This window comes from Macrotis lagotis, chromosome 4 (genome assembly GCF_037893015.1).
Source record: "Macrotis lagotis isolate mMagLag1 chromosome 4, bilby.v1.9.chrom.fasta, whole genome shotgun sequence".
NCBI classification, from domain to species: Eukaryota; Metazoa; Chordata; class Mammalia; order Peramelemorphia; family Peramelidae; genus Macrotis; species Macrotis lagotis.
The window spans coordinates 193,185,091-193,200,477 of NC_133661.1; the positions used below are offsets into that span (position 1 = coordinate 193,185,091).

Sequence of the window (15,387 nt, forward strand, 5' to 3'; positions counted from 1 at the left end):
AGGATCTAATAGGTATTTTTTCTTTCTTTTCCCCAACCTCAGTAAAAACCCTGCCTGGATTTACTTTGTCCACACCTAATGGGTGAATTTTTCTTCAGAATCTCCATATTCATATTCCTAGATTGTTTCCAGGCTTCATTCTCTGCCCTTGTTACCACAGCTGCACCAGCAGCACCCTTTCTGGGGTCACTAGAAAGAGTGTCTTTCTATAGTGAGTTCTGTTACCTTGGAAACAATAAGAAACTGTCTTCCTATCATGTCCCAGGAGTTCTTAAGGGGATGAGATGGAATCCTTTTCTCAACAACAATAACAAAAATAGGAGAAAATCTATTTCACTGAAGAAAACATACTAGGATCACATATTCTGAAGGAAACATATCATATCATCAGATAGCATATAATAATAAAAACTAATTTATATGATACTTTAAAGTTCACAAAAACACTTTACAACTGTCACTTCATTTTATCTATATAAGAGCCCTGTGAGGTAGATATTATTATCCCTGCTTTATAGATGAGGAAACTGAAGCAGACAGAGGTTAAATGACTTGTCCAGGGTCACAAAATTTCTTTGGTTTCGGAGGCTGGATCTGAACTCACTTCTTTGTGATTCTAGACCCAGTGCATTTTTCATTATGCCACTTAGTCACTTCTCATTGGCTATTATTAAAGACTGAAGAAAAACCAAGCTTATCTTTTTTTTAAAAAGCCTTTATTCATTGGTTACTCTTTTTATACTGACATATACTGACCCTCCTTAGTCCTCCAGCCCACAGTCATAGGATCATATGTTTCAAGCTGTAAAGGACCTTAAAAACCACTGAATCCAACTTCATTTTACAGATGATAAAATTGAAGCCCAGAGTAATTACTTAACTATTCGCTTAAGGTTACACAGGTAGTAAGTGACAGACCTAAAATTTTGGATCCAAATTCATCACTTTCTACTAAATGAAGATACTCCTGTGACTAGCTCTTGGGGAAAAGATGTCCACCAATTTTGTTAGATTCCAACAATGAACCAAATCTGTAAAGATCAAATTTAGTAGGTCCCTGTATAGGGACACATTCTCCACATTGGAGTCATATGTGGGGAATGAACTATATTGCCATCCACTACCTATTCTCTGGCATGATTCACAAATGGTACTCAAAACAAATCATTACTCTTTAGCATCTTTCATCAACTTTAAACTACTGTAGGGGGAATTAAGATTGGTTCCTACATTTAAGATAAAGTGGCAGGGCAGCTAAATGGTATAATGGATAGAGCAACAGCCCTGGAGTCAGGAGTATCTGAGTTCAAATCTGACCTCAGACACTTAGTAATTACCTAGCTTGTGTGGCCTTGGGCAAGCCACTTAACTCCATTGCTTTGCAAAAAACCTAAAAAAAAAAAGATAAAATGACAATTTTCTCACCTGTTTTACCCCTCCCCCCTCTTCCCTTGGCCCAGAAACCATACAGGATGATTGGGCAGCAGGAAGTCTTACCACCATCAGGATACTTTCCCCTCTTGCTGGTGGATTGCCTATATGGCTTATATGAAATGGAAATCAACAACTATTCTTTTTTTAAATTTTTTTAATTTATTTAAGGCAATGGTGTTAAGTGACTTGCCCAAGGTCACACATCTAGGCAATTATTAAGTGTCTAAGGCCGGGTTTGAATTCAGGTCCTTTTGATTCCAGGGCTGGTGCTCTATACACGACACCACCTAGCTGCCCCAACAACTATTCTTTCTGGTGACACCACCATTGTCTTTAAGGTCCTTCAGGTTTTAGAATTTGTCCTCCCTCTTTGCACTACAATTCCATGCTATTATCTTCTGACCTACTTAAGTGACCTAAGGACTCCTGGGCTTTGCTTTTCACCCATTGCTGTACTTTTAGAACTGAACTTTCTTGTTTAATTTTCTCCCATAATTAAAGTCTGATTTCTTTGAGTGCAGGAACTCTCTTGATCTTTCTGTTCATATTCCCATTGCTTAGTACAGTGCTTAGGATATAGGAAATGCTTAATAAATGTTTTTTTTTTCATTCATACAAAGAGAAATGTGTTTATCCTTCTCTTCTGTCCCAATCAAACCTACATCCTTCTGTGGCCCCCAATTATATACTTTTAATTATTTCATAGTTATTTCTCATACCTAATACAGTCTGCCCCTTCCTTCTTCCCTACCAAGCCAGCCCCTCCTCCTCCTCCAGCCTTAGGACTCCTTTCTTATTTAAGGTATTCTAAACAACTCAGTGTCTTTAATGCTTTGAAAAGTACTTCATTCTCAAAGGATGTCTTGAAGTAGAAGTAGACAACCACTGATCAAGTGCAAGACTCTGAACTTGGAGCCAGAAGATCTGGCTTCCTTTTCTCTACAGTTTTTCTCTCTTGAACATACAAACTTTTTCATAGAATAAGCACTTCCATATAAATTCCCTAAAATTACAATCTTTGTGTTAGCTATTTAAAAAAAATTTAACTTGAAAATTGATTGATAATAACCTTTGTAGCTAATAGCAAGTCGCATTTTGAAGATAGTAAAATTCATTTTAAGTCTCTTTAACTATTTCATACATGTGGATGTGACCCTTGGGAAAATCCTAATGGAGTTCTGCACTAATGCATTCCACTTAACACAGCTCTGGGTGGACTCACTCAGCTGTCTCTGCCTATCATACCACCCTGTGAGTTAGTAATGAAGAAACCCCCAAATATGACATTGGAATCTAAGCAACCATTGGAATTTCATTGCCCCAAAGTATCTGTTACTCTGAAGGATCTCAGGCTTTCAGCTTCATTCCTTCCTGCTGGCAAATGTAAGCAGAAGAGATGTCAGATTTAAAGGATCATAGATCTAAAGCTAGAAGGTATCCCAGAAGCCATCTAGTCCAACCCTCTCACTTTACAGATAAGGAAACTGAGGTCAAGGGATTAAATGTATTGCCTAAGATCACACTGATAGAAGCAGAATTTGAACATGGATCATTTGACTCTATCTCATGTTTTTTTTTTCTAAGTGTAAAAAACAGGATAGGTATAATTTTACTGACAATCACTGATGCCAAAGAATGGCTAATTAAACATATCTTTTTCTAAGTGTACAGATGATTATGGATGGGGGTGGGGGTGCCCATCTTCTCAGATGCAATTGTATCCTTTGTATGATTGGTTTTCTATGTTAAAATTCTGGAAAGGTTTTATGTACATAAGTGTGAGTGAGGCTGGGGTGAAAAGGAATTTCTAGAAATGTCTGTGTTAAAAAAATACATCAATAAAGTTTTTTTAAGGTAATGGTAATATCTCTTTCACCAATTCATTCATTGTGGAAAAGAAGTGCAGGTCACTACACCTAGCATTAATATTGTATAGCAAAGATGTTTGTGTTCATTATCAACTCCACTTGACAGGTGAGAAAGCAAAGACCTAGAGTCTGACTGAGTAAAAGCACCTTATGGTCTAAATCAGATTCCTTGGCCAAAGCCCAGGTTTTGTGGCAAATTGCTATTCATCTGTGGTATAATAAATGAGAGTTTAAGGAAACAAGATGATAAAATGTATCTGCTATCCAGCAATGTCCCACAATACATTTTAATCTAATACATTTTAATTTAAACATACTTTAAGAACCTGTCACAGCCTATGACTGAGTTTTATCATTTAATCCTTTGTGATTGAATAATCCTTTGTGATTTTTCTAAGAGCTGTTAGGGAAGATAAAGACAATATCCTGACCTTGAAATGACACAGCAGCAGCTACTCATCAAAGAGTTCAGAAGAGCTCAAAGTACTCTATAGTTGTGTTCTTTTTCTTTCTTTTTTTGGTCCAGATATTTGAATGTATCAGATGTTGAAGACCTTTATAAGCTGAACAGAGGAGTTTATAATTTATCCTAAACCAAATAGAGAAACAATGGAGGTCATTGATTAGCAGAATGATTTTTTTTAGATAAGCAATGAACAAGAAAGGGAAGAGACTTGAGGCAGTGGAACCAATTAGGAAGTTGTATCCATAATCTAGGCAAGAGATGATGAGAGCCTGACTTCTAAGGTTGTGGCTATGTGAATAAAGAAAAAGAGATATTTTTGAGAGGGGCTGTGGAGATGAAAAAAGTAATAACTGGTGACTGTTTAAATACATGTGGTGAATTAGAATGTGGAGTTGAGGGTGTTTCCAAGGTAATAAAACTTGGTGTCTAGAAAGATGTAATGACCTTCATAGGAAGAGAAAAAAGTTGGTTAGTTTTGCTGAACTGTTTTTTCCCTCTTTAAATTTTTCTTTATAAGGTATTAATTACTCTTTCGAAAGAACAAAGGGAGAGATATATTGAGAAATATAGGTGGTATATATAACAAAAGATAGAGCAAAATTTTACTTTGAAAAATTGCTCAGTTGAGAAGAGGAATAGATTTGGAGAGAAAGATAATGAGATCCATATTGGATATGTTGAGTTTGATAATGCCTATGGGATGTCAGATTTGAAATGCCCAATTGGCAGTTTATTACATAGAACTTAAGCTCAAGAGAGTGAGAGAGTAGGACTAGATCTATGCATAGAGATGATACCAAGGAACTGATAAGATAGATCATCTAGCGAGAAAGTATAACAAGAAAAGATATTTGAACTTAGGTCTCCCTGACTTCAGGACCAATGCTAATCCACCATACCATCTAGCTACCTTTAATATAATGACCTAATCTGAGATGTCATCTTCCTTCCTTCTCAAAAAAAAATAAGAAAATGGCTCTCTTTCTTTTCATTGGAGAGATGGGAACTTATAGATGTAGTGTGTTGCATAAACTGTACTAAATAGCTGAAGTGGGTTAATTATGCTGAACTCTTTTTTTTAGATGAATCTTTTTTTTTCAAGATTCTAATTAAGAGAAGGAAGAGGTTGTTTCATGAGTGAATGTGCCTTAAAAACAAAAGGTACAAATAAAATGTTTTTAAAAAAGGAAAATGAGGAGTTAATTTGGAAACTAAGCAATAAAACTCCTTAGCACCCCACATTGTCTCTAGCCTATTTTTCCAATTTAAAATGATCTATGATCTCAATTCAAGAGGTTCTTCCAATGAAGCAGTTCAAAACTCATTCTTGTCTACCCATCCTTTATCCCTCTTTTCCATATACTCCCATAAATTCACCAAACAGGTCTGTCCAACATGTCTTTCTTGCTTTTTCCTTTCATTCTGAAAATACCATTCTTGTCATATGAACAGCCCATCTTCTCATCCAATTATATAGTTCCTTGACATAGTTCTTTTACTCCTTTTCTTCTCTGAACTCCCTCCCTAATTATATGTTGCAGCTTTCTCACAACCACCAAGTGTCCTCCACTGTCCTCTGTATGGTACCCATTTGGAATTCTTCACTAAATTACCTGGTAGATTGATATACCTCCCATCAATCCCCAATGTGATTCCTCTACTCCAGTCAGACTGATGTACTTCATGTTTTCTGATTATCCAAATCATGTTCATCTTTCAAGACTCATCTCATGTTTCCCTTTCCTCCAAAAAGCCTTTTCTGACCAGTCTACCATAAGAAAATTGAGCTCTATAATCCCTGAATTCCATAGAATATTTTGGTTTTGACACTCACTTTGCTCTTAGTTACATACTTACTGACATTATGTAATTATGCTGTTTAAATCCCTTGAAAAGAGGAGCTATATCTTATACTTCTTGGTAGCCTTAGGATCAAGCACAGTGTGTTTCACATTGCCATCGCTTCATAAATACTTGAATTTCTCAAACAGCTTGAGAAAACCAACCCTCATTTCTCTTTATTGAGGAAAGTCATCCCCAACTAAAAGACTGGAATCTACCAGTAGACTAAATTTGATCAAAGTAAGATTTCTTATGTGTCTATTATATGTAAGGTAAAAGGTAAGATGGCATCATGGATATAAGGTTGACTGTGGAGCCAGGAAGACTTGGGTTCAAATCCTCTCTCAGACCCAAACTAGCTATGTGACTATGGGCAAAGCCTTTAATTCTCTAGTTACTTCCAGACATAACTATCTAACATTGTAAGTTACAGAAAGTTAGTAATTTGTCCTAATGTGACAAAGTTAGTTTTCACACCAGTTTTTCATTCCATCCTTAAAGAAATAAGATTTTTTTTTAAAAAGACTAAGGCATTCTGATTTGTATCAAGAAAAAAAAAAGAAAATAGGCAAGCCTCAAGGGACTTACATTCCACTAGATCTCAAAGCATTTTCTACAGCTTGTTAACCAAGTTGCCTCACTCCCTATGGTTTGTCAAAATTCCCAGCAGGAAGAATAATCAAACCTGCAGAAATATCTCTTATCAGAGACTTCACTGGCAGCATCCCTCTCCAAGTCAGGTATTTGAAGATTTCTTTTTGTTTGAAGGGAAATGAAAGAGTAGCTTCTCACCACTAAAAGTTTGGGTCTTAATCTAGAAATTAGCCACAGAAAGACTCATAGGACCATAAATTTATAACTAGAAGATTCTTAGAGGTGATCAAGTCCAATTGTCTTCTTGAAGAGGAGGAAACTGAAGCCCAAAGAGATGAAATGACCTGCCCAATAAGAAAAATTTAGTTCCTGACTCATTTGGTTATTGTTTCTTGTACAATCAGGATTTTGATTTGTTTTGCCAGTTTATCAGTTAGCTGATATTAATATTTTCCCACAAGCACTTATAACCCTCAAAAGACAGTCAAGAAATTTAAAGTATTGAGAATTTAGGCTAATTCTTTTAAAAAATAATGCTATGATTACATTATCATCATTTTGCATGAAATGTAAAATAACCCAAAATGTAACTATCATATGATTTTTCAGCTTCACCCTAAACTAAATGATTCTCTAGGATTATTTTATCAAGTTTTCCTTATTTAAATTGAGGTGAACCTTATCATGTGTCTGACAATAGGCATGTTTGAGGACTCTTGTCTTCAGCATCCTAAATTCACTTTAGATATTATTGTAACTTTTCAGTGAGACTCATGATATAGATGTAATTCATTTTGTGAAAATGAAGTGTTGAGGTGTTGTCAATTTTAAAGCTCCCTAATATATAAATGAATTCTCATATCTACTCCTACTCCCCACCCTACCCCAATCAATAAAACATCAACAACAGATGTAGGTTGCAAGTCCCGGTCTTGTTTATTTATAAAGCAATAAATATTAGAAGCACAAATAAATTGCACATGTGTGTAAACAAACTGTACAATGACTGAAGAACGTTCAGGTAGGGTGGTATGGAAGACTCCAAGAAGCATAACATTGTCATCCTGAGTGGAAGGTAAACTGAGGGATAAGGCACTTTAGAAGCATTTGCGGTGGACAATGGATGGCCCAGCTTCATCATACTCTTGTTTGCTAATCCACATTTGCTGGAAAGTGGACAAGGAAGCCAGGATGGAGCCTCCAATCCAGACAGAGTATTTGCGCTCAGGGGGAGCAATGATCTGGAGAAAGAAAAACAAGACTTTGTCAATTATGATTGTTCTGTGTGACATGAATGAAAAGAAATCAATAGAAAAAAATGCAAGTAACTTGTGCTGGGTTGTCTAGGTTTTCTCAGAGTTTATCAAAAGCATTCTACTCTCTTGTGTATCCTCCCTCCATTCCCATGTAGATACCCTCAAATATTTCCATTATCAAAGATTCTTCAGGATAAGAAACACCCTCCCCTCTAAGGCTATGCAAACAGTATGATGCAATGACAAAGATGATTTGGTATCAGACTACTAAGGTTCAAATACTTGTTCCACTGGATAAATTGTTTAATCTCTTTGACCTCAGTATCCCCATATGAAAATAAAGATTAGATGTCCTCTGAGATCCTTTCCAACTCTTAATCTATGATCTTATTCATATGTGGTTGGTATGTCCTTGACAACAGGCTAAGGGCAAGGGTGAAAGACAGAAGTGTGCTGATAAATATTTAACAACCAGAATGAGGGGGAGGGGGAGGCAGGAAAGGGGAAGGGAAATATATGTACAATCTGCTTTTTCTCCATCACTTTCATAAGTCTAGAATTCAATAAATCAGTCTCTGATTTATATTAGCATTTGTTGATTTCTGAAGTGTAAATACTCATATTGAAATTTTAACAATTGACTCTTGCCAGCAAGCAGAAGCTGGCTCCCTGGAAGAGCACAGGTGAAGCACAATATGGATGCCAGACACAAGGGCAAAATCTATACTAGGAGTTATTCTGAGTTCTATCTCAAGGGAAAACATAAAAATCACTTGCCTTAGGAATGGGGACTATGTACTAGAAATAGAAAGAGTTGAGTACCTAGCATTGATAAGGTAACTGGGTGAGAGATCTTCAGAACACAATCCTTCCAAGTTTTCAGAACAACCTAGTCCTATGTCATACTCTTTTCCCCCAAAGCAGCCCTTTACCTTAATCTTCATGGTACTGGGAGCCAAAGCAGTGATTTCCTTCTGCATACGGTCAGCAATACCCGGGTACATGGTGGTACCTCCGGATAAGACATTGTTAGCATACAGGTCCTTACGGATGTCAATGTCACATTTCATGATGCTGTTGTAAGTGGTCTCATGGATGCCAGCAGATTCCATACCTAGGAACACATGGTGGGGAATTAAAAAGAGTGAGTTCAGGCAGACAGAAGAACAGTAAGAACAGAATGAGACATGTAAAATAAGCTGTCACCATTTGTCTCTCCAACATATGCTCCCCTCTAAAATATAATCCATGCATTGGTTGAACAGGTGTTTCCTTAGAATGGTTGACATTAATCCACAGCACACTGTCAAGCAATGGACAACTGCATTTTTCATCCATTTGCTCTAGTTATCAAATATGGCAGCAGTTATTAAGAACAGGGCAAAAAAATTCATTTAAGATAACACAATGATGATTACAGACTAGTACTAATGGTCCTAAAAGCTCTAAAGTAAAATGATTTTTTAAAAAAAAATTTTCCATTGACCCATAATTCTAATTTCGCAGGGATTGTCTGATTGAGAATTTAAAGGAATAAATCAATTTTCTCTACTCAATCAACCCCTTAATTGAGACAAAATAAAAATGTTTTTTAATATTTATTGTAATACTTTGACAATTTCCATTTGGAATGAAATCTATGTCAGCCCATGTTATCAAGGCAAAACATTCACTTTGAAAGTATTTAGTCAGTGGGACTGACAGATGAGATTTATAGCATTCAAAGAAAAGTTTTGTACTTATGTAGCCCTGGTGGGCCCTATAATAATTTTAAATAGAAAATAGAATCATAAAACTGGAATTAACCTTAGAGGTCATCCAATCCAGGGATTCCCTCTGAGGATGCTCCCCAAGGGGATAGCAGTTGTGCTTAAATGATCCTTTTGTTTGATACTAGCCATTAAAAATAATGGTTTCTGCCAGAGTTTGTTTGTTTAATTGAAGGACTCCAGCACTACAAAAAGTTTGAGAACTACTAATCTAGTCATAGAACCATAGCTCTAGGGGGTCCTCAGAAGTTATCTGGTCTAAGCCTCTCACCCTGCATATAAGGACACTGTTCTATGGTTTGATTTCCCTAGAAAAGAAGCCAGATAGATTAATAAAACCTCCAAGTTTGTGGTAGATTGGACTAGAATTCGAGTCTCTTAATATCCACCCCCCCCCCCCACTACTCTGCTGCTCATTCCATTACACCTTATTTTGGGATATAGACTCCTGATGCTTATATGAGAAAAATGACACATTTGGCTCATTTCTTCCACAACTCACCAATGAAGGAGGGTTGGAACAGAGTCTCGGGACAGCGGAAACGTTCATTGCCTATAGTGATGACTTGACCATCAGGTAATTCATAACTCTTTTCCAGGGAGGAAGAAGAGGCTGCTGTAGCCATTTCATTCTCAAAGTCCAGGGCAACGTAGCACAGTTTTTCTTTGATATCACGGACAATTTCACGTTCAGCTATAAAAAATAAAAAAAGAGTCAGTCACGTTTGGAAGTACATCCGTTGTTGGGTGGAAAGTAAATCTGGTGGAGAAAATAAAAGCCCCCCACTGAAAAGCCCACATATACATATACACATAAAGAAGAAGAGAGTCAGATCAGCTTACCTGTGGTTACAAAGGAGTAGCCACGTTCAGTGAGGATCTTCATGAGGTAGTCAGTTAGATCCCTACCAGCCAGATCCAGACGCATGATAGCATGAGGAAGAGCATAGCCCTCATAGATAGGGACATTATGAGTGACACCGTCACCAGAATCAAGAACAATTCCTATAAGAAAGAAACAACAAAGATAAGGTAAATCCCTAAGGGTGGCAAAACTCTTGTCATAACAGACTCAGGAGAGAGAAGTTTGCTTCCAGTCTTAACCACTGACAGATGCCCAGAGCTGGGCATTGGCCCAAGAAAGATCAGATCTCTTCTACAGTAGAGAATACATTTCCATGTAATGAATGCTTAATTTGAAGACAATCAGTCATAGTTCACTTTAAGTAATAAAGTAGGGAAAAAATGACTTCAGCACACTTACAAATGACGACATCTGAGCACCTACACCCCCATTACTTAAAGATTGCAGTATCCTTTTTTGCATATTGTTTTTCTTGTTTCATTAGAACATAAAGGTTATGTACACTTTAAGTAGGAAATACAAGTTAAAATCATTTAATGGTATTTTATTTTTTCTACTTAACCATGGATCTTGTGAATTTAAAAATAAAAATGAATTTATTGGTCCACATTTTGAAAATAATGAAGATTCACTTTTGGAGTTTTCATGATGTCTTCTACATATGTAAGCAAATATAAAATCATTCTATTCTAGTTTGTAACATGTTGCAGGTTCTTGACATGATGTGCCTTTGAAACAACAGGAGTATTCTTAAAGGTGTAAGTAAACTTAGGAGGACAACTGTGCTATAAAGTCCTGGTGTTATTACTGTCTCAATCTCCAAGAATTTTCCATGTACTCTCAGTAGTCCTATTAATGTTCCAATAAGATAGATTTAGTGAATCAATTAACAAACATCTAAGTACCTACTATGGGATGGATACTGGAGAAATGAGATGTTTACTAATTAGATGTGCAAATAACAGAAAGAAAATGAATCATAATGCTTCGTGCTGTGGGTTTTTCCAAATCCTCATAAAAGCCTTTAGAACAGAAGATCTTTCATACCTGTGGTACGGCCAGAAGCATACAAGGACAGCACTGCCTGGATGGCCACATACATGGCAGGAACATTGAAGGTCTCAAACATGATCTGAGTCATCTTCTCCCGGTTGGCCTTAGGATTCAGGGGGGCCTCAGTGAGCAGAGTAGGGTGCTCCTCAGGGGCTACACGAAGTTCATTGTAGAAGGTGTGGTGCCAGATCTTTTCCATGTCATCCCAGTTGGTGATAATGCCATGCTCAATGGGGTACTTTAGGGTGAGGATACCTCTCTTGCTCTGAGCCTCATCACCTACATAGGAATCTTTCTGACCCATACCTACCATGACACCCTGTAAAGAAGAGAAAAACAGATGGGGAAAGTGAGAAGCAAAACTCTCTCTCTCTCTCTCTCTCTCTCTCTCTCTCTCTCTCTCTGTCTGTGTGTCTGTGTGTGTGTGTGTGTGTGTGTGTGTGTGTGTGTTATTGCCTTACAACTATTGAGAAGATATAACCTCTCTAAACTTCAGTTTCATCATCTGTAAAATGGAGATAATAGTACCTATACTATCCACCTAATTGTAATTTTTTAAGGAAAACATTTTATAAACTAAAAGATCATATAAATGCAAGCTATTATTAATAATAATTCTATTTTGTTACATATAATATTAAATAACTGCAGTAATAGATGAAGAAAATTATAGAAAATCTATTTCACTGAAGAAAACATATTAGAGAAAGGACCACATAATAGTGACAAGTATTTATTTAGCACTTTGAGGTTTGCAAAATACTTCAAATACTATCTCATCCTTCCTTTAGTTCTTCCTAGCAGTTAGGTGCTGAAGTTAATTGCCTTGTTCAGAGTCTCATGATCAGTAAATGTACAAGGCAGGATTTGAGCTCAAACTATCCTGATTCTATACCTAGCTCTCTCTCTCTCTTCACTGCCCCACCTTGGTGCTACTAGAATATCTCTAATTTTTAGATGAAGAAATCAAGAGAGAGCTGAAGTGACTTGTTCAAGTTCTGCTAGACAATAAATGGCAGAATTGTCATTCAAACTAAAGTAAGCTACATTTAGAAAAACCTACTTTAATTTAAATTAATATTATATATATATATATATGGGGATACAAAATTTCTTTTATGAATGACAGCTAAGGAGAAAACTTTAGAATTGCCAGAGGGAATAAAACATTATAAAGAGCTAGGCTATTATCACCCTGACAGTGAAATTTAGTCTCCCCAGAACTAATTTGGCATTCATATGTTATGGAGTTTCAGCTAGACCAGTTTGGCAGCCTTGTCTGGGCTGGCATGTTTCAGATACTTAGAGGGCCACATTTCTTGTAGTAAACAAGGTGATAGGTGTCTCTAATTCAACCATGCCTGGATTTTAAAAAAGCAAGAGTAAGGGAAATAACATTATAAGTGAGAGCCAGCAAACTCTCCTAAAGGAAGAAGAAAAATGGAGATGGAGGCTGAAAGGAGTTTTATTTTTGTAGAATTCTGATAAAAGACAGAAAAAAGGCAGAAAAAATAAGGTGTATGGGAAGTGAAAAGGGAGAAGATACATTTTGGGGTAGATAATTGCAGAGGGCAGAGTTGGAAGAGTCTAGCTAATGGATTAATACTTGAAAAATGGCCCCCTTCCTGGTATGTGTCCATAGGGAGAGCCAGATGAAGGAGGTAAATTTGCTGGTAGGATTTCAGATAGACTGGTTTTGCTGGTGTTGATTTTGGTGTTTAAGTTTTTGCTTATTTGGTCTTCGGACAGACTAAGCCATCAAAGTTGGAAAAATTTGCAGTCATAATTAGGGTTGTTGGCCAGAGTCAAAAGCCAGATTTCAAAGTAAGCAAGGAGGCATGGTGAAAAAGTTCTGGACCTAGAGTCATGAACTCCCTGCCTCTGGCATTAGCTATGTGGACAAGGGAAGTCTCTGAATCTCAGGTGCTTCAGCTGTAAAACATGGGCAGTGTCTACCCCCAAGGGTTATTTTGTGCCTGAAATGAAATAGTGTAGGGGGGCAGCTAGGTGGTGCAGTGGATAGAGCACCAGCCCTGGAGTCTGGAGTAACTGAAATGAAATAGTGAATCTAAGCACTTTTCAAACCTCTAAGTACAACATCAGACCATAGTCTAGAACCGGAAGGTATCTCTGAAGCTATCTAGTCCAGTCCTCTCATTTAACAATTGATGAAACTGAAGCTAAGAGGAGTTAAAATGACTTGCCCAGGATCACATAAGTAATAATGGGAGAAACTAGGATTTGAACCCAAAACCTCTGACTCCAAAGCTAATACCAATGTTAAGCTATTTTGTTACTGTTCCTGTTTTTGTTGGTCTTAGCTTTCAGAGAGAGCCAATGACATCACAAAGGTGTCATTAAAGATTTTGTGTTTGGGGATGGGGAGTATGGAGGTCGTCAGAAGAGATGGTGGGAGGAGGGAAAGGATTGCTGGTGGAGGGGAAACTCCTCCAGTCTGTCCGTCTGTATTATAGAGAGTGCAAAGGTTACCTGGTGGCGCGGGCGGCCCACTATGGACGGGAAAACAGCTCGGGGAGCATCATCACCTGCAAAGCCTGCTTTCACCAGTCCGGAACCATTGTCGCAAACCAAAGCGGTGGTCTCCTCGTCGTCACACATCTTGCTGAGGTCTCAAGGAGTTCTGTGGGTGAAGAGAAGACTCCAGAAAGTGAGATGGAGTCTGATGTGGGGATAGGCATCAGCAAAGGAACTTCCCTGAAAAGTGTTGGGGGGGGGGGGGTGAGCTCCTCAAAAGGAACTAAAAAAAGTGATGGGGGGGGGATTTCCGAGAGAAAGGGAGACGAAAAGAAGGCAAGAAGAGAAAATCAAAGAGCAAAGAACTGAAAAGAAGCTCAAGGAGACTCATCAATTACAACTTCACTGAGCATTCCCCCCACTTCGCTCCCTTGCCTCAGTCATCAGCACCCCCAGTATCCCCATCCTCTGTTCCTGGACCAGTGGCTGCGTGGCCCTGAGTTAGAGAAGACCCTTCCTAGCCTGGATCTCAGAGTCAGCACCATCCAGGCTCCAGCCTGGGCTCTAGAAAACTTGCTCTGCTCCATCCGGGAAGCGGGAGGGTAGGGATCCACAGCCGTCAATGCTCCCCCAATCCTGGGATAGAATGGGAAGTGGAGCTGCTTGCCAGACCCCTGCGCCCCCTCCAGCTGGTGGAGAGTGGGCAAGGGGAAGGGTCCTTCCCGCAAGAAAGAGAAGACAAAGAAAATCGAGAAAAGCCCTCTGTCCATTCCCTATTCTAGCCCGACATTGCCAAATGGGAGGAGCAAATTAAAAAGAAAAGTTGGTACAAAATCAAATAGTGTTTGTTTTTCCGGGAGGGGTCACAATGGGGAGAGAGAGACAAAAGAAAAAAGAGAAAAGCAGAGAGAGAGAGAAAAAAAAAAGCACTACGGGGCCAGAAGCCCAAGCGCCTATTCTGCTTTCCCTCCCTGCCTCCTCCTCCTTCCCCATCCCTCTGTCCTAAGTCTGGTCCTGCTTGGCTGGAAGAGAAGCGCGGATGGGCCGCTGCGCCAGCCTCTGCGCTGACTCACCAGTTCAACACCCGCGGCTCAAGCTCCGGGGCAGGCAGGCGCTTGGTGTCTGAGGCTCAGCAGCCGCTGCGCTTTATACTGCTTTGATGGACGGTGTCAGTTGGGGCCGAGTGGGACCAGGGGGTGGGGGGACCCAGGCTTGCCACCTTGCCCTTATTTGGTCGCCTTCACGCCATTAGGGAGCGCTGAGTCCATTCATGGAGCCAAGTGAAGGGGAAAGGCAGAACAGGGGGCCCCCAGACCATGTAAGGTAGGGGAGGGGGACTGTCAAGGGGATAGCCAAATAGGGAGTCCAAGGAGGGGTAGGAGAATGGGGAGGGGGAGGGGGGAGAGGGAAGGTCACATACCCCATTCCTGGGGGATCGCATTGGAACAAGGCAAAAAAGGTTCCTTACTGAATTTGGTTTGACTCTACAGTATCATAGATTTAAAGAAGAAATAGACTTTAGAGACCCTCTAGTTTAGCACTTCATTTTACAGATGAGGAAATTGAGACCCAGAAAGGTAAAACAGCAAGGTTACAGAGGTAGAGCCAAGATATTAAGGAAAGATCTCTCACTCCAAACTTGGCACACGTTCTATCTTGCCACCCTGACAGCGCACACTTTCAAAAGTCATACCCATGAGGCAGGGATAAGGTCAGTAAATTAATCAGAGAAGATTAAAGGAAGTCTGGCACGAGGTCAGCTTCT

The 15,387-nt window shown here is 38.9% G+C and overlaps 1 protein-coding gene across 1 annotated transcript; it reads right to left on the reverse strand.

Moving 5' to 3' along the window:
• Nucleotides 1-7,117: 7,117 nt before the first annotated feature.
• On the reverse strand, nucleotides 7,118-14,800 carry ACTC1 (actin alpha cardiac muscle 1). The gene is made up of 7 exons (XM_074235044.1): nucleotides 14,696-14,800; nucleotides 13,638-13,788; nucleotides 11,142-11,466; nucleotides 10,073-10,234; nucleotides 9,732-9,923; nucleotides 8,393-8,574; nucleotides 7,118-7,445 (listed from the first exon to the last, which is right to left on the reverse strand). Exons 2-7 carry the CDS (start codon nucleotides 13,764-13,766, stop codon nucleotides 7,302-7,304), a joined length of 1,134 nt encoding a protein of 377 aa, XP_074091145.1. The 5' UTR covers nucleotides 13,767-13,788; nucleotides 14,696-14,800; the 3' UTR covers nucleotides 7,118-7,301.
• Between the last annotated feature and the right edge of the window lie 587 nt (nucleotides 14,801-15,387).